General features: G+C 42.7%; 2 protein-coding genes across 4 annotated transcripts in view; both read left to right on the plus strand.

Annotated features, from left to right (window-relative positions):
• The window catches only part of LOC127001253 (uncharacterized), an 89,516-nt gene extending 82,489 nt beyond the window's left edge, over window positions 1–7,027 (plus strand). For 2 of the 3 annotated variants that reach the window (XM_050865590.1, XM_050865613.1), the window contains 2 exons: window positions 6,372–6,595; window positions 6,878–7,027. In XM_050865590.1, the coding sequence (XP_050721547.1) occupies window positions 6,372–6,569 (198 nt within the window). In that variant the 3' untranslated portion in view covers window positions 6,570–6,595; window positions 6,878–7,027. Of the gene's footprint in view, window positions 1–6,371; window positions 6,596–6,877 lie in introns of those variants that run through there. The other variant, XM_050865602.1, reaches the window with a different exon arrangement.
• A 4,902-nt stretch (window positions 7,028–11,929) lies between these two features.
• LOC126998276 (GTP cyclohydrolase 1-like) lies at window positions 11,930–16,312 on the plus strand. The gene is made up of 5 exons (XM_050859749.1): window positions 11,930–12,110; window positions 13,346–13,511; window positions 15,132–15,163; window positions 15,914–15,998; window positions 16,189–16,312. The coding sequence occupies exons 1-5, from the start codon at window positions 11,930–11,932 to the stop codon at window positions 16,310–16,312; spliced, it is 588 nt and encodes a 195-aa protein (XP_050715706.1).
• The last annotated feature ends 3,509 nt before the right edge of the window (window positions 16,313–19,821 follow it).

Below are 19,821 nucleotides of genomic sequence, written 5' to 3' on the forward strand. Positions count from 1 at the left end.
ACACACACACACACACACACACACACACACACACACACACACACACACACACACACACACACACACACACACACACACACACACACACACACACACACACACACACACACACACACACACACACACACACACACACACACACGGTGAATTTTGAAACTACAACTTCCCCAAATGTCATTCTCCAGTGTGTGTGTGTGTGGGTAGGTGTAGGGGGGTTACGTTCTGCCTATAGCGCCGGTAGGCTCTCTTGATAAGCCTCTTCGACGACCCCAGCCCGTTTGTGGCGTAGGCGACTTTTTTTTTTTTATAGTGTCGTCCCCGGCACAGGACTTTTGTGTAGCCCATGCTACACCGGGTGCTTCACTTGAACGAAGTCGCTGAAGTTAGGGTTGATTGATGATCTGGGCAACATGCGGGTAATCTTCCGCCACGCGGCGATGGCTGAAAAATCAGCGTGTCTCAGTGGGACTCGAACTTAAGTCCCACGGGCTCACCACGTCCGCAAACTGACCACTCGGCCACCGCCTCCCCATGTGTGTGTGTGTGTGTGTGTGTGTGTGTGTGGTAGGTGTGGCAGCGAGCCTTTTACTGTAAACCAGACTCGTGTTCCTTCGTGGTTTAAATCCGCTCAAAGGTGTGGAATGAGCTTCTTTACTTCTTATTTTGTTGAAACTTATCTTCCTCCTCCCTCCGTGACGGTCTTTTCTCGTTATTGTGTTTCGAGCTGAGTAATTCTGAAATTGTGTGGTGTATCTTTGGCGGTTGGCACAGAACACGAAACAGCTGCAAAGTGGTATTTCTAAACAGTAATAATCCATTTGACATTATTGCCTACCTTCCTACCCAGTCACCTACGTACCTACCAACCTACCTTACTACCTACCTTCTTACCTTCCTACCTACCTACCTACCTACCTTCCTACCTACCTTCCTACCTTCCTACCTACCTTCCTTCCTACCTCTCTACCGGTAGCAGCGTTGGTAATTTGTAGTAATACCTGTGGTTTGAGAGAGAGAGAGAGAGAGAGAGAGAGAGAGAGAGAGAGAGAGAGAGAGAGAGAGAGAGAGAGAGAGAGAGAGAGAGAGAGAGAGAGAGAGAGAGAGAGAGAGAGTGCGTGTGAGTCTGAGTGAGTGAGTGAGTGAGTGTGTGTGTGTGTGTGTGTGTGTGTGTGTGTGTGTGTGTGTGTGTGTGTGTGTGTGTGTGTGTGTGTGTGTGTGTGTACTGAAATGAGTGTTCATATGTTAATGCAGGTCTGTAATGTTTTAATGAGCAAGTCATCTCTCCAGCTGGCACACACACACACACACACACACACACACACACACACACACACACACACACACACACACACACACACATACATACATACATACATACATACATACATATATACGTACATACATGCATATCCAGACTATATTTCTTCCCTATGTATTTTTCGTGTGTGTGTGTGTGTGTGTGTGTGTGTGTGTGTGTTATTTTATTTATTTATTTTTTTTTTTTTTTGTGTGTGTGTGTGTACGCACGGCCATTCATTGTGTTGTAGGTGTGTCCTCTTCCATCTCTTCCTTCCTCCTCCTCCTCCTCCTCCTCCTCCTCATCATCATCATCATCATCCTCGTCCTCCTTCATTTCTTTCCCAATTTCTCCACATTCTTTCGTTATCGCCCATCACTTTATATTCATTGTCATTCCCCTTTCCGTGTGAATGGCGATGATAATGAAACAAAATCGTACTCTGTGGTGCATCGTGTTAAAGGCATTTTCTTGTATTGTTCGTTAAGTCATTGTTCTGCTCCCTTTACATATAAGGAAAATGAAGTAAACTGCAGTGTAGCGAAGTGGCGGAGAAATATGGAGTACTTACAGCTTTACAATGGATTTTTTTTTTTTTTTTTTTTTTTACAGCAAAGGAGACAGTTCAAGGGCACAAAAAAAGCAAACATTAATAAAAAAAAAGCCCGCTACTCACTGCTCCTAAAAAGAATCCAAAGAGGCGGCCGAAAGATAGGTCAATGTATTTTTTTTTTTTTTTTACAGCAAAGGAGACAGTTCAAGGGCACAAAAAAAGCAAACATTAATAAAAAAAAAGCCCGCTACTCACTGCTCCTAAAAAGAATCCAAAGAGGCGGCCGAAAGATAGGTCAATGTATTTTGCATCACGCCTTTTATGAACAGAAACCTATAGTCTTTGACCGGTATTATAAGACACTTTCGCTTCTCACATCAGCTCTTTCTAAAGGTCAAAGAGTGGGTCAATAGGGTTCTAATGAGTGTTTCTTCATGTTCATGGTACAGAAGAAGGGTCACACTACCACCAGGGTCATAAAACTACTCCTATTTCTAAAGGTCAAAGAGGGGGTCAATAGGGTTCTAATGAGTGTTTCTTCATGTTCATGGTACAGAAGAAGGGTCAGTCTACCACCAGGGTCATAAAACTACTCCTGAAAATGCCCACACCTCCTACGAAAGCCTTGTCAAATATGTGTTATTGGGCGGCGAAATGTCTTGCAATACGACCCATTTATTTCTTGGTGCTGCTGCTGATAATGATGATGAGGTGAATGGTACCATCTTTTCCTCGTGCCTTGCGTTTGGGGTAATTGACAAAAACGCTGGTACGGAATGTTGGTCACAGGCGATGAACAAGTACATGACAGATGGAAATGGTGACAGGCGAGTGACAGGCGGAAAGGTCAGTTGCCGTGATCGAAATCTGAATATTCAAATTTCGATCCCTGTTATTGACGTTTTCCTTGCGTATCAGATGTTATCCCTCGTGCAAAGCTTAATGACCTTTCCTAAATACACAAACACCGAGACAAGCGATTGCATCACCTACCTTATCGTTATCATCATCAGGAGCACCGGCAGCTCGATCGTTAGTCTATTGGTTGTTCACGAAAGGCACGGTACAAAATAACTCATTGTAAGGTTGCATGTGTGTACGTCTTTCTCCGGCACCTCATTATACTGCGTTTTTATATGATGAGGCAGACAAACGGCTAAACCAAAGAAATAAAAAAAGAACTGGCCACGACACTTTTCTCTACAAAGTTAAAAAAAAGAAAAAAAAGCAGACGCCAAAGCCGAAAGATTCAGTTTGATTCCAGAGGTAATCATCAAGTAAGGTGTGTTCCTCTTTGACCTCCCAGCGCTGTGTCACGTATCAGGGCCGTTTTGCAAGTCCAGGGCGTTTATGGCAATCACCTAAGAAACATAATGGCACTACAGGGAGTCCAAGCGCTCCTTTCTTTGTGTTTTAAACGAATGGAATACTACTGGAAATATCACGTTGTTCTTTTTTCGTTACTTTAGAAGCTTAGATAGACTATTGAGGGTAATACCATACCATCTTTCTCTTTGCTGCTGACATAAGTGACAAACAAACTTAATGGCCCCACAAGAACTCGAAGTGCTCCCCCAGTGTGTTCAAAACGAATGCAATAAAAGTAATGGAAGTATCACTCATTTTTTTTTTCGTTACTTAAGATAAACTATTGAAATAATACCATACCATCTTTCTCTTTGCTGCTGATTATAAGTGAATGAAACGCCTCTTCTTTCGTTGACCTCCTTGAATGGCCAACTCAGGGCTAAGTATAGCGTTCTCTGGCGATGCGCCTTTAATTAACTTCTCTCTCCGGGGAACTGAAGGTGCGGAAAGGCTTGGATGTCACCTTTATTTTCTTGTGTGTGTGTGTGTGTGTGTGTGTGTGTGTGTGTGTGTGTGTGTGTGTGTTGTTTGGAGGAGGGGCGGATTTTCATTTACTTCTCTCTTTTGGAAACTACAGTTGGGAGTGGCTTGAATGCGTCGCTTTTATTTTATTTTATATTTTTTTCCTTTCTCATTGAAGGGGAATCAGTTTATTTCCGCACCTTCTGTTCCCCAGAGAGAGAAGTTAATTAAAAATGCATCGCCACAGAACGCTATACTTAGCCCTGAGTTGGCCATTCAAGGAGATCAACGAAAGAGGAGGCGTTTCAATCACTTATAGTCAGCAGCAAAGAGAAAGATGATATTTCCGCGTTCCATCTACGAATCTGCACCGAAAAGTGAAAGCCCAGCCGACTCCTGCATTTGCTCATCCTCCCTTGTTTCTTTGTCAATAACGGGCCGCCTTGATCACCTTCGCCAACGGTGTTGCGAGGTTTGCTTTTCGTTCCGGTTTATCTGTTTGTTTTTCTGTTTATCAGCAGGAATACGTAAAAAAAAAAAAAAAACTATCAGCTCGATTTTAATTAAACTTGGTGGAAAGGTATAGTAGCATGGGTCGATAAAAAAACATTACTTTTTGGACAACTATGATCAAAACAACTGTCTAAATAATGAATAAATGATGAAAAATTTCCTGAGAAAATTGCTCTAGGGGGATATTTCGAAAAAGCTGCCTTGATTTAGACTTTAGAGGCTAAATATGAGGATTAGGGAAACACAACCGGTTTGATGAAACTGAGAATATGTAGCATGTGTGGGGAGCTCAGCCTTGGCGGAGGTATCCAGTCTCCCTTCGCTCTTGTTTTCTAATGGCATGCATTTTTAAGAGGATATGTACTTTACCTCGATCATCCAATACTTTGCACGTTCCATCTCCTGTTATGCGCCGAACAGTCAGTGTGCAGCCAACTCGCCTTTTTATTCTCATTTGTTTCTTTCATTATTTATATTCGCATTGAAAACAGACCGATTGTTAGTAAGCTTACAGTAAACAAAATAAGCAAGAGACCAAAACTTGCCAAGGGAGGGGCTTTGCAGCTGAAAGGCGCTTTGGGAAGGATATTGAGAAGATATTTCATTTACTTGAATTCTGTCAGGCCAAGGTCGGGATGGAGGACGTCGTTAGGAAGAATCTTGATGACCAGGAAAAGGAAGTCGGGGCGAGGCGTGACTGAGAAATAATTCCAAAGTTGCTGAAGGTTGACTTTTTCGTGATTAGCATTTAATGCAAATAGTTTTGTAAACAATCTATATATTGTATCCACACTACAATATGATTTTTCAAAAAATCTGCAGGTAAAAATAGTTAGTTACTTAATATGTTAGTTAGATATAAATAACGTATATATATCTATATATATATATATATATATATATATATATATATATATATAGGTAGAGAGAGAGAGAGAGAGAGAGACAGAGAGATATATATAGAGATAGATAGAGATATATAGATATATATATATATATATAGATATATATATATATATATATATATATATATATATATATATATATATATATATATATAGATATATATATATATATATATATATATATATATATATATATATATATATATATATATATATATATATATATATATATATATATATACGGGCAAAAGGTTTCGTCAAAAGGGAGAATCAACTCTGCGGTGCATATTTTCTTTAATTTTGAAGAAAATGTGCAGTGCTGAGTTTATTACCATTTTTAACTACCCACACCCACACACACACACACACACACACACACACACACACACACACACACACACACACACACGCACACATGATAACAGTAAAAAATCTTGAGAATAATTAATCTAGGAGGTTGTTTTACATAATGCATTAATTTATGGGTGCACGTTGCTGAGCGAGTAGTGGCGCAAGAACACATGTTTAAATGGAAAGACAAGGAAGGAACAAAGGCTAAGGATGATCTGTGTTGTGTTGCGAAAGAGAGGTGGGACACGGGATCGAGACAACCGACGGCACATTGCGTAAGAACCGCAGCTTAGAGGCGAAGAACGGAGACCAAGAAAATAGATAACAAAAAGATAAATAAAAGAAAAAATAAATGATAGAATGACTACTAGATACACAGAATAAAAGAAAGGAATCAATAACTTTCAAAATACAAACTAGAACGGACACAGTGAACGAAGTTTGGAGAAAATACTAAGTGGTTGAGTGAGTTTAGCGTCGAGTCCTTGATAATGATGATGATGATGATGATAATGTAGTAGTAATAAGCGGTGATAGTCGTGGCAATAACACGGGTCGGTAGTCATGCATTGTCTTTCTCTTATCCTCCTAATGCTTTGTCTCTTATTTTTTTTTTTCGGCCGGGTAATTTCGAGCCAACCTTGGCTTCCTTCCCTTCATGCGAGTCACCTGTTGCGTGTCGGGGGCGGCTTTGCAACGACATAACGCCACGGACTCGAGCTTCGTTGAGTCGGGTAATAACGACGTAGGGAACACCTGGATCCTGACGCACGTGCTGGAGGGCGTTACATCACAGGTGACAATTATGCGGTGCGAGGGAGCGAGATAGAAAAACAAGATAAATAGAGTGAGAGAGACGATACATTTTTGGGGCTAATTCTTCCCTTTTTTAACCTAACACCTTTTCTCTCTTTATGTACAGATGTTAATATCCCGCCCCGAGACTGATCACACTATTCATCACTCCCGCTTCCACAACTCGTGTAGTCATGCACCACTCGGCGAACTTACACGTGGAATAACACGAACTGATAACCTCCCCATGGCGCTCCGAGCTGCTGCAGAGTACTTAAGCAGCGGACACCAGGGTTGGCCACCAGTCTCTTCCTGCAGCGTCTGATGTCTGGTGGTTCCTCGGTGCTCACGGTGAGTGGGAGGAGTAGCTAAGAGAACAGCCTCCCATGGCCATCCCAGGGGAGGCGGCCACAGGGGAAGGAAGAAAAGGAGACTAGTCGAGGCACTCATACCCCCGATCCCTCCCCTCTCGACGAGTAGCAGTGTTCCCTCTTAGAGAAGGACCAGTATTGATTTCCCCTCCCAGCTTTTATACACCAGACGCCCTCCCGCCCCTCAGTCCAACTCCTCACTCCTTCCCTGCCGCACGGACGACCCTCTCACCTTCGCCCCCCTTTCCCTGCTCCCTTACAGGCCGCCAACATGTCTGTCCAGAACGGAGTCCCTGTGACGTCTCCCACCATCAAGGCGTGCAAGTGCGACACCTCATCCCCCAAAGACGCCCAGCACCACGAGAACGGCATCGAGGAACGCAAGGGACAGCTAATGCACTGCCGCAGGGACAGGAGGTCTTCATCATCGGCTGGTGAGCTCTCCTTCCTCTGTCTGACCTGTTGCTCTTGAGACACGCACACCCTCCCTCCCAACCCCACACGAACATAGTCACAGTTCCTGCCAGTCTCTATTCTCACCGCCTAGACTCCTTTATATGATTATAGTGATATGGATGTTTGGTTTCACGTCTATGTTACGCAGTTTTAGATCGTGTGAAGTGGTGGGTGGAGGAGGTGGGTATATGCATGTATATTTAAATTCCCCTTTGTAGCGTGGCAGAGCTAGGCAAGAGTCAGGGCTAGTGTATCATTCAGTCGCTACAAGTCACGCGTCTCCGGGTGACGTTTAGATAACAGTGACGTAGCTGCTGGATCGAAGAAAAGGGGGGCGGGGAAAGTTCAGCTGAATGAAATCACGTCCCTCAGCAGGAGGAAAAACCCGCCAGCCTCCTTCCCTCCGTCCAGGTGATGTGACGCAATACGGCGCGAGCCACACCGTAGAGTAGGAAAAAAAAAAGACGTTGGGAAATAGGCCAGAATAAGTACATATAAAGCAGGACAGAACAAAGAGAGGAATATTGGATAGAGAAAACTTAGAAAACTAGACTAATACGCCTTTAACTACACCGTAGAGTAGGGAAAAGGAGGAGGTGGTGGGATGTAGGCCAAAATAGACACCCAAAAAGTAGGACAGAACAAAGAAACAGGAATATTGGACAGGAAAAAAAAATGACATAGAAAATTAAAGAAATACGCCACTAGCCACATCGTCAAATAGGGAAAAGAGAGACCCTCGGATACAGGACAAAATAAACTCGCTTAAAAGTAGGACAAAACAAACACAGGAATAATGAACTGACCCCCCCCCCTCCCCCCAGAAAACTAGAACAATACGCCGGTAAAGTAGGGAGAAGAAAGAGACCCTCGGATGTAGGTCAGAATAAATCCACATAAAAGTAAGACAAAGCAAAAACGGAAAAAACCCAGAATAGTAGAACAATACGGACACACACACACACACACACACACACACACACACACACACACACACACACACACACACACACACACACACACAGGAAGGTACCTAAAATAAATGATACGCCCAGGAAGTAGCTATAGGACACAACAGATAAACGGATACATAGACATGAAATTAAACAGAAACACACATTAAAATAACGAAACAGTACATGAACCCTCCGAAATAAAAAAATAAAATAAAAATAGGATAAAACAGACAACATTGAAGAAAAAAAAACTTAAAACAAAAACATATACAACGGGTTATGGCTAGCAAAAAAAAAAAAAAAAAGGTCATAATTCTCGCCTTCTTTTTATCGGTTAGAGGTCTGTGGTGCTTACGAGTTTATTGTATCACGTTTTACCCCGCAAAAAAAAAAAAAAAAAAGGGTTCAACCTCCGTAGTGCAGTGCAAAGATCGTGTGTCGCTGTAAGGATGTCCAATGGCGGTTTGCGTTCACACACATCTCACGCACATACACACCGTAATAGCTTCAACAACGGGTGTACAAGTCACTCATAACACACATAGGAGGAAATATGCAGAGAAACGAAGGTGACTGCTAAAATAAAATTGCCGTAGCTTCATTGGTAAGGGAAGGTATTGGTAGTGGTGGTGGTGCTGGTATGAGTGATAGGGTAAAATGCGTTCATGGTGATAGCGCTGAAGTAGTGTGGAAAGATTAGGAAGCTTCGTGTCTCCTATCTGAGAGTGACCTGATGGCGAGGAGAATGACTGTCTGGGTGCGTGCGTGAGTGTACGTTTATTTGTCTGCTCATTGGTGGGTGTATATGAGAGAGAGAGAGAGAGAGAGAGAGAGAGAGAGAGAGAGAGAGAGAGAGAGAGAGAGAGAGAGAGAGAGTGTTAGGCGTTATTATTCTGCCAGAGACCAAAAACTTGCCGCGAGAAATGCTTAAAATGGCATATTTGAGACGCTGAAGGGTTGTAAAAGAGAGAGAGAGAGAGAGAGAGAGAGAGAGAGAGAGAGAGAGAGAGAGAGAGAGAGAGAGAGAGAATGTATATTAATCTCACGTGATCTGATTTATAATTCGTGTGCTGGATTCAGGGAAAAAAAATAGTATAATGCATCTCTCTCTCTCTCTCGTCGCAAGTCTGAGCGCGTCCGATTAAACTTATCAAGATGGTTTTTCCGCCTGTCATTAGCGTCCCAGTACGCGTTTTCCTTCCTATTTTCCTCCATCAATTATTTTTATCTCTTTTTTGTTATTTTTATTATTTCCCTCTTACATATATTTTCATTCCTCCTTTCTCGCATTAAATATTTTTTTCCTTTTTTTCATTCTATCATTTTCCTCATAATATGTTTTCCTTCTTACTTGCTCATGATTACCTTTTTCCTTCAGTGTTATGGATGCAGTTCTGAGAGAGAGAGAGAGAGAGAGAGAGAGAGAGAGAGAGAGAGAGAGAGAGAGAGAGAGAGAGACGAGACGAGACGAGACGAGACGAGACCAGGCAAAGGGCACAGAGAGCACAAGGTTAAGGTGGTCTCGGTGGTGGTGATGGTGTCTGTGGGGGGGCGGGAAAATAAACCAGTTCTAAATCATTTCTCATCTCCTAAAACACGACTTCCCGGTACTTCCTTTGTTACCCTTCATCACCACCACCACCACCACCTCGAACACTTTTCTTTCGTATTATTCAGTTTTACAGTTCATTGTTTTATGATGCGATGGTGGTGGGTGATGATGATATTATTGTTATTATTATTATTATTTTTTTTTTTTATTTAATTATTTTTTTGTTGCATCTTTTCATCATAACCTAACGACCATAATGGAAGGCAATTTGTTTTGATGGCGTGGCCCTTCGGATTTAACGAGTGTGTGTGTGGGTGGGGGGGTGGGGGGGAGGATGTGTGTTTGATGCTGGTGTTGTTACGTAATCTTTCATTCCGATGTCTTAATCAAACATTTTTTTTATCAACATTGCTCTCTGTTTGTCTGTCTGTGTCTCTCTCTCTCTCTCTCTCTCTCTCTCTCTCTGATATTTAGCGGCTTATGTATTTTTTTTTGTGAGAGAGAGAGAGAGAGAGAGAGAGAGAGAGAGAGAGAGAGAGAGAGAGAGAGAGAGAGAGAGAGAGAGAGAGAGAGAGTGGCAGTAAGTCATTATATACGTACCCATTTAAGACATTAATTATTCATCTCAGGCTCTCAAGTATGAATCCCAGTTATTGACGTTTATCATTGAGCAACGTTTCATGATAATCTTGTAATACTAAAGAATTGTCACTTACTCAAAAATTATTGCTTAAGGTTTGTCTGTAGTGTTTAATACCATTCATTCTCTGTTGTTTTTCCTTTCTTTTTATTATTCGTGTTCTTGTTCTTGTTCCTCTGCTTGTTCTTTTTGTCTTTGTTCTTGTTCTTCTTCTTGCCCTTCTTCTTCCTCCTCCTCCTTCTCATCTTCCTCTTATTCTTATTCTTTTTTGGTCCGCTTGAATTTGGAGGTCACCCGGCTAATGTCTTTTTCCTCCTCTTCGCTGCTGCTTCTTCCTCCATCCTTCCTTCCAGAGTGAGGTTCCTAATACATCCCTCACGAAGCAGGATGATCCTCCTCCCTCTTCCTCCTTTACTCCCATCACTTTTTCCTGTAGGCGTTTGTGTGACGTCACCTGTCCTCCCTTCTTTTTGTCCTGTCCTCCCTTCTCTCCTCTTTTAGGCGACGTGGGGAATGTTTGATGTTATAGAAGAAAGGATGTGTTTAATCATTTGTATTTTTCTTGTTTTTTATTGTTAGTTTTGTATCCCTACGTATTTATGTCTTTCTCAGATTAGTTTTACCTGATAGCAAGCGTTTTATCAGTCTTCGTTACATTAAAAAGAAAGTTAATAAGGAAAAGATATATATATTCTCTCTCTCTCTCTCTCTCTCTCTCTCTCTCTCTCTCTCTCTCTCTCTCTCTCTCTCTCTCTCTCTCTCTCTCTCTCTCTCTCTCTCTCAAGATGTTGATACGAGTGTCTTCAAGAGCAGTGATTTGTGACCCGGGAGAGAACGCGTCGAATTTTCTTTTTTTATTTTCCTTGATCGTCGTCGTCGTCAGCGTCGTAGTAAAATCAATTGTAGTAGTTGTAGTAGAAGTAGTAGTAAGAGAGAGAGAGAGAGAGAGAGAGAGAGAGAGAGAGAGAGAGAGAGAGAATGTGCATAAATTTCCCAGAACGGAGTGTCGTCATTTGCTGGGGGGAAGGGGGAAGGGGAAATTCTATTGCGTCATGTGCTGTCTGTCTGTATATACGGGGAGGAAATGTCACACACACGAAAAAAAAAAAAAAAAAAAAGGCTCGCTGAGAGATACACACACACACACACACACACACACACACACACACACACACACACACAACAAGCGCAAAAATATATAAATCTCATTGTCCACAACTTCACTTTCCTTTTCCCACCACCGACGCTTTCTCACCTCAGTCACTTGCACTTTCATTTTGTGTTCTGTGATGTATATATAAACGCTTTTGCTCCTTTCGCTAAATACTGTGTGACTTGCTTAAATGCACCTCTATTGTTTTGTATATTTTGTTTAAGTTACTAATTGCTCTTTCCATCTTCTTCTCCCTTCTATTCCTCTTCTTTTTCCAACTCCTCCTCTCTCCCTTCTTACTTTCAATCTTCTTCATCTGCTCCTCCTCCTCCTACTCTTCCAACTCCTCCTCTTTCCCTTCTTCTTTATCTATTTTCATCTCCTCCTCCTCCTCTTACTCTTCCAACGCCTCCCCTTTCCCTTCTTCTTTATCTATTTTCATCTCCTCCTCCTCCTCCTCCTCCTCCTCCTTCTTCTTATCTTGCTCTTCCACTTTTTCTTTCTCCTCCACTTCTTTCCTTTCCCCAGGTCATGAAAAGTGTCCGTTCCACTTCGACATGGAGCTGGACCACAAGCCGCCCACCCGGGAGGAGATCATTCCCGAGCTGGCCTCAAGTTACCGCTCGCTCCTGAAGAACCTTGGCGAGGACCCGAACCGCGAGGGCCTGCTGAAGACGCCCCTGAGAGCTGCCAAGGCCATGCTCTTCTTCACCAAGGGCTACGACCAGACGATTGAGGGTGAGTGGTTGGATTTTTGTTATTTCATTTTATTTTGTTCTTTGTTTGCGTGCGAGAGGGAAGGTGGGGAGAAAAAGGCTTTGTAATATAGGTCTGGAAATAAGAAATATGTGTTGTTTTTGCGTTTTTTTTTATTTTATTATTTTTTTTTTTTGGTTATAATTGATAATAGTTGCAGTTTTGCACACGTGTGACTCACTTATTTGCACCTTTACATACATACATACATACATACATACATACATACATACATACATTCTCTCTCTCTCTCTCTCTCTCTCTCTCTCTCTCTCTCTCTCTCTCTCTCTCTCTCTCGTTCTCCCTCTCTCTCCCTGTGTGTTCCCCTGCAACTACTAAGCCTTTGAGGAGAAACACGCCCCATGAAGCTGCTCACATAAACCTTAAATAAGCTAATGTGGGAGGCTGCGGCGCTTAAGACAGTGAAGGTTGTAAGCCGCTTCGAGTAACAAGAAAGGAACTCGTCTTCTGATGTCTCCGAACTCACAATTGTAACCGTCTTTTAGGGTTAATTAATAAGTATATATATTTTTACCGTGCGCATTATCAAAGGAGGACGGAATTATATAAACCGCACCTTGCTTTTTACTCTCTTTAGGTCGGTACATGCCACGTTTTCAACCTAATACTTGCTGTGTTAGAATCATGCGATGGTCATTGATAGAGGTAGTCACTGCATAGATATTTTTTCTTCAAATGTCGAGTATCGTCAGGGTCTAGTTTTTAACATGAAAGCATAAAACGTCTAGATCCTCTTTTGTCATGGTGCCTTTTTCAGACGACTTTTAATCAGTGAAAAAACTCCTTGATCCCAAATGTACACACACCACAAACACGCCCACATGCACGCACGTCCACACACACACAACACAACAACAAAGCACAATTCACACACACACACACACACACACACACACACACACACACACACACACACACACCACACCAACAAAGCACAATTCACACACACACACACACACACACACACACACACACACACACACACACACACACACACACACACACACACACACACACACACACACACACACACACACACACACACACACACACACACACACACACACACACACACACACACACACACACACACACACACACACACACACAAACCCGTTCCGACACTCTTCCTCGCAGCCTCGTGTTTACCAATCTGCTATTCATGTCCTCGTCCTCTTTCTTAACCTCTTCGGCAGACGTCATGAACGACGCTGTGTTTGACGAGGACCATGACGACCTGGTGATCGTCAAGGACATCGAAATGTTCTCCGTGTGTGAGCACCACCTGGTTCCCTTCTGGGGCAAGGTGTCCGTCGGTTACCTGCCCAACAAGAAGGTGCTCGGCCTCTCCAAGGTAGCGAGGTAAGCACTCATGTGATGCTTTTGTGTGTGTGTGTGTGTGTGTGTGTGTGTGTGTGTGTGTGTGTGTGTGTGTGTTTGGATCAGTTTTATAAAAGTGAGAAGGCAAAAACGTTAGAAGTGTCTAAGTTGTTTATTTTCATCGTGTTGTCGAGTTAGTTAATATGAGTGTGTGAGGGAAGAGGGTTATCTTATTTGTCGAGTTTTATGAATGGGAGAAAACGTGTGGTGTTGAAATAGCTTGTTTTGTTTAATTTGTATTCATTATTGTGAGTCGGTAAGCACTTTTTTTTTTTTTTTTTTTTTTTTTTTTTTTTTTTTTAGGAAGAACGCGTATGGTGTTGAAGAGTGTCCGTTCTGTTCAACATTTACATATTTGTAACTGAAGCATTTCACGTTTAAATATTACGTCTTCTCCAGAGTTTAAAATAAATTTGAATTTTTATTTTTTTCTTCTCACATGGGTGTTATTTTCTTCACTTTAGCTGGATTTTAAAGTCTGGAATGAAGTGTTGGGAAGATCAGCTGTAACGTTCATATTCTGGGAAAATGTAACAAATATATCTAGAGAGGACGGGTGTAACCGTTTTGATTTTTTGGTTTTATTGTTGACGCCTCAGGAACTAACTGAGCACCTCATTATTACAACCCCGCGACGCTATGACGCCCAGTAGGGTGACCTTCAGCAGTTTGTGTGTTATGTCCATAAGTTACGTGAGGGGGCTATCGCTGCAGGCGTAAATATCTTTGTTTAACGAGAGATAACGTTACACCATCCATCATGATGGTGGTGTTTTTTATTACCGTTCATTTACTGATGCGGTATACATTTCATAAATACCTTTTATTTTACTGAGATATTTTTGTAAATCTTAAAGGATAGACATAACAACTTGAAAACCTCACCTCCATGACCTCACCAATAAATAGAACTTGGCGACAGCTTTATCTGAATTAAAAATGAGTCTACTACGATCAATCCATACACCGGCGGAAATCAAGGCCTCGTAGGCCTTGCGGAAATCCAGTTAAGATGGAGCCTGACCTGACAACACCTGACACCTGGCAGGTGTCCACAACCGTGTGGCCGTAAATATGACAGCTCGGCGGATTCACTGTTTAGGGCTGATGTCGACTCCACCAATTCTACCTCCATGATTGTGGCTGTGCATTCTTATTCAACTTCTGTATTATAATCTGATGGCTCAAGGCGTTTACAGAAAGTAGTAATATAATGAAGTCGAGGCTCCCCTAAATAATGAGGCATTCATTGTTTCAATATAGTTATTAGTTTTGTTTCATGATCTGTAGGTTCAGGAAGCTTTTAAAAACTTAAGTAATCAGTTACCGTAGCATAATAAAGTCTAATCTCCGCTGGAATCAAGTTTAAATTAGATTATCTGACTTTTTCAAAGCTGAATATCGTATGCTGACTTGAAGTACGGGTTCAGGTGTAGCATGATGCGAGTGAGGTGTTCAGTGGTCGTTAGGCACAAGCGTTACCTAATTGTCAGGTTAAGATGTTGCATGATAGAAGTGAGGAGTTGCGTAATAGTTGGGTTCACACGAAAATAGGTGTTTCTCATTAGCTGTTCCTCATACCGTCCTGGTTTTCTCTTGCAGGATCGTGGAGGTGTTCAGCCGACGACTTCAAGGTGAGTGATCCTTATGATTTGTTCTCATTGACCTACTATAGTAGAAACGAAGATAAGAACTTTTCCGTACTCGTATTTCTAGGAAGTTTGTAAAGTGAAAATAAGAACCATACCCATAGCCATGTGAAGATCAAGACAGACATTCTTACCCCTGTAAAGGTAAATGGTAAAGTGGGGGAAGGTAGAGACTATGAGTAAAAAATAGCACGGTGAATTACTATCTGGTTACTCGGTAAATGTGTACCTGGGGAAACCTGGATAAGGTAAACTGTGCTAACCCAGGCATCACATTGACCCTGTGTTTCGGGATAGCACCGAGGCCACGCGCACCTATAACGTATGGCCGCAATTTTACGTACTGTATTCCTTATATTACTAAGAAAGAGACGCATGACAAAGAAAATTGGAGATGAAAAGACGACAAGACAGTGAATTCCCCGTACAACTAAGACAGAAGGGCGGGGCAGCTGATACTGCAGACAAAGATATTGCGGCTGTGATTTCCCCTCTCACACAAAAAACTTCTACAAGGACTTTCACCTTAGCTCTTGACTGCCATACTAACACTGATACCGAGCTGCCGGATTAGATAAACAGGTGACACTTCATCATTATCTTTACACCGCCATGGGCCACAACACAAAGTATTTACGTACCCGGGCAGCCTTGAGCTATATTTTGGATGAGATGATTCACTATTGAGGCGAAGGTGACGCAAGCTCCCTAACTCCTTCCTTCCCCCCGCTACAGTTCAGGAACGCCTCACGAAGCAGATCGCTTTGGCACTGGTGGAGGCCATTCAGCCGACCGGTGTGGGCGTGGTGGTGGAGGGCACGTAAGTATGACCCTTCTGTTTGAGTCTGTGTTTAAAGAAATGGTAGCAGTAGTAGCAGTAGCAGTAGTTCCATTTTGATCAGTTGAGAAAGCAACAGTAGTCTACACTTAGTAGTCTTAGTAGTAGTAGTAGTAGTAGTAGTAGCAGTGTGTGCGTGCCCAAGTGACGGTTCCCCCGGTCTTCTCTGCAGACACATGTGTATGGTGATGCGCGGCGTGCAGAAGGTCAACGCGAAGACGACTACCTCAACGATGCTGGGCGTGTTCAGGGATGACCCTAAGACCCGCGAGGAATTCCTTACCCTGGTCAAATAGAGGCGCGTCTCTGTCTCTTGGGGTCGCTCTAGGCCAGTCAGAGTGGACCAGGTCAGCACTGTAAGCCGCGAGAGACGGAGCACAAGATTAACATCCAGAAAGAGATCAGACCCTCGGACAGACCTGTTGATGACCTCGGAACCGCCAGTGGCTGGTGGACGCGACGGGACTGTGGTGCCAGAAGGGAAGGACACGCCCGAAAAGGTGTTGCCAGTTGGTGTGTGAGTCACCACCCGGCACCAGCGTTCCGTCGCCGCCGCCGCCGTCACCCTCAGCATCTAAAACAAATGGACTCTCCACAACCCGCGCCTCGCTCTCTTTCCTCCGTGGGGGGCGAGGCCGAGCTTATTCACTTTCTCATTTGTTAAGTTACTCGTTTTTTATTCAATATAATTTATAATTATTGTTTAAAATGGAGTTTCGTTTGGCACTTGTAAAGGTAAACACACACACACACACACACACACACACACACACACACACTCGGATTGTCGAGTAAGCATAGTACATCACATCACGTGTATGTGTGTTTACCTGGGGTTAATTAGTCTATGCATAAAGGCTTTTTCAACATTTTGTTATCAGAAGTAATCAAGAAGAAAAAAACAAAAAAATAAGGTAACTTTAGACCTTCAGCAAGTCTGGCCACCAAGTTTCATGTTTGCCTGAGTGTTGAGGAGCTTACAAGTGACTAACACGCGGCGCCCTTGCTGTTGCTGAGTCTCGTGAAGAAGAAACATTATAAAGATAATCTCATCACTCACACACACTAGGACTCAGAACTTCAAGAAGACGTAAAGTTTTCTAATGTAACTTTCCTCGACGTGCTTCCATACGGGGCGGGTCAGCAAGCCAACGGCCATGAGTATCAGTATCACGGCAGCAGGGCGAGCTGGGGCGGGGCCGTCCTGGCCGTGGGGGTGAGAGAAACACAAGAGGCGTCTCCTTCAGTGCTTCCCGGAGGCGCCCGTCCACCCCCCCGGCCATCCTCCGCCTTGTCTACCCTGTGAACCCTGTGGCTGAACCCAACATATCGATTTTGACGCAATTTCCTGTGTCTTCGGCTTCCCAAGGAGGAGCTGATGGACGAATCCAACGTGTGCCTAGCGGTCTTCCTCCTCCTGGTTTTGCTCGTCAGTGATCCGCCCCGACAGGTTGCGATACTTTTTTGACTGAAGGGAGAATAAGAAATAGTATTTTATCAGTATTATTAATAACGAAGGTGTGGTTAATGACATGTGTTCCTCCGCCCTGAAACACGAAACGAGTACAACTGTGCTTCTCATTCACATGCAACGAGTCTTTCTAACGTGTTGCTTCCACCGTCCTCACCCTCTCCCGCCGCCCGCCGTAGGTGCTGGCGAGGCCCCGGCGGGAGACATCTGGTGGGGGCGTCGTGCTCGGCCGAGGCCTATAGCAACACTAACTGAAGGTGCCTGAACATAGACTATATATTGCCTACCACAATAAATGTTTTTGATCTTTAAGTAGAATAAGGGGTTGTTAGCTTCAAGAGGTGACCGTAACTAACGTAAAAATAAGAGACCTGGGAACCGATGTTTCGAGACTTGTTTCATCTAATAAATGTATTTCTTAACTTGCTTGTATTTATGACTATGAGTGCAAAAGACCCGTGAGGGACTAAGGAAGGAGCGCCTGCTTGTCCTCTTCATTTGTAAATAAGGGGTGAACGATGAGAAGGACAAACGGTGAAGGTAATGACCCACAATAACAATGCTTCAAGGTCCGAGTCACCGTGTGAATAGTGTTTATCCATGGTACTCAGCAGTCTTCATTGTGGCATGAGTTGGTAAGTGCTGGTGGTGGCATCATACAACACTATAATTGTCTGTTATGCCAGGATAGTTGACAACAGTGAGTGACTCCTTGAAGTATTAGAATATAAGGTAGATTAGTTTCCTACATTGTAAGCTGTTTGCTGGGTTAGAAATTACAAGGTATGTATAGCAGAACATCTGATACTCGACATGCTGCATTAATCGTGGAAGGAACAATGTAATGTGGTGGACAAACAACACATTTTCTTTTACGGTAATTACTGGTGTTCGGAGTTCAACTCGTGGGAGGCTGTAGTGATGTACCGCTGCCTCGGGGACATGTTGCTATTATTCGGTCCGAGCCGAGCCGAGCCGAGCCCAGATTTTTCCAGTTATACCAACACCTGTGGTTTTCATAGTGATTTCTGCTCAGGGAGTGTTTTTCCTATTCCTTTTATATACAAGGTATCATTATCTTTATGTTTCTCACGAGTAACTAGGCTATATGAGGTGTTGGACTACTTTACCGTCTTCTCAATTCTCTACACCCACACAGTCTCTACTTTTTTTCTTTTAGAAGTGTAGCCGCTTTTGAAGTTAGCTAGTGAATTCCTGTTACATATAAAAAATATATAGATATATATATATATATATATATATATATATATATATATATATATATATATATATATATATATATATATATATATAGATATATATATATATATATATATATATATATATATATATATATATATATATATATATATATATATATATATATAGTCTGTATTCTTGCCTCTGTTAAAGCACTCACATAAATAAGCAAGAGAAGCCGAAATGTAGTTCTGCCGAACGTGGCAGAAAGTTCCGCGGGTCGGAGTATTGTTTACAAAGCTCGGTGCACGGAGTGACGAGTGAGAAAAGGGACATCGTAGAGTTTCTGCTGCCCCCGCCACTGCTACCCCTTGGACAGACGCTGCAGGTACTGTTGCCCTTCCCTTGTGTTGACAGGCACGCCGATGTGACATTATTAGAGATGTGTGTCACTGTCAAGGCCATATTATTTAACATTTCGGTACCCACCTATTTGACAAGGCCACAGTGTGTCCTACATAATATGTAAGTTTCGTTATTGCACGACTCGGACTTATTAGTAAGAATTACCATGGCAAATCTTAAGAAGCACCACTTCACCCCATTCACCCCCCCAGCCCCCATACCCCCCCAAGACAAACCTGGGGACCTGTGGGGAACCGTTTTTTTTTTTTTTTTTTTTGAGGGGGGGAAGCTCAAATCACTGAAAAAAGGGTTTCCAAAATTTCCCTAGAAAGATCCGTAAACCAGGGAAAATTCCCTAGTCTCGAAAGTAGGGAAAGTCCCTAACGCATACTCTTGTAATCTATTCCAATATGACCTAGCATTCGGTCTGTTGACGAATGTCAGGCGTGTCACTGGATGGTGGGCATAGTGCCCCCCCCAATCTGTCCCGCGCCGCATAATTTCTGACGGGCCTCGCCGCATTTCAAATATATTTAAACTACTCCAACCGAAATTTGCGACCTGCTAACGGGAAGTAGGTACTACTACTACTACTGCTACTACTACTACAAATAATAATAATAATAATAATAATAATAATAATAATATTATTGTTATTATTATTTGTAGTAGTAGTAGTAGTAGTAGTAGTAGTAGTAGTAGTAGTAGTAGTAGTAGTACCTACTTCCT

The sequence above is a fragment of the Eriocheir sinensis genome, chromosome 2 (assembly GCF_024679095.1).
Source record: "Eriocheir sinensis breed Jianghai 21 chromosome 2, ASM2467909v1, whole genome shotgun sequence".
NCBI lineage: Eukaryota > Metazoa > Arthropoda > Malacostraca > Decapoda > Varunidae > Eriocheir > Eriocheir sinensis.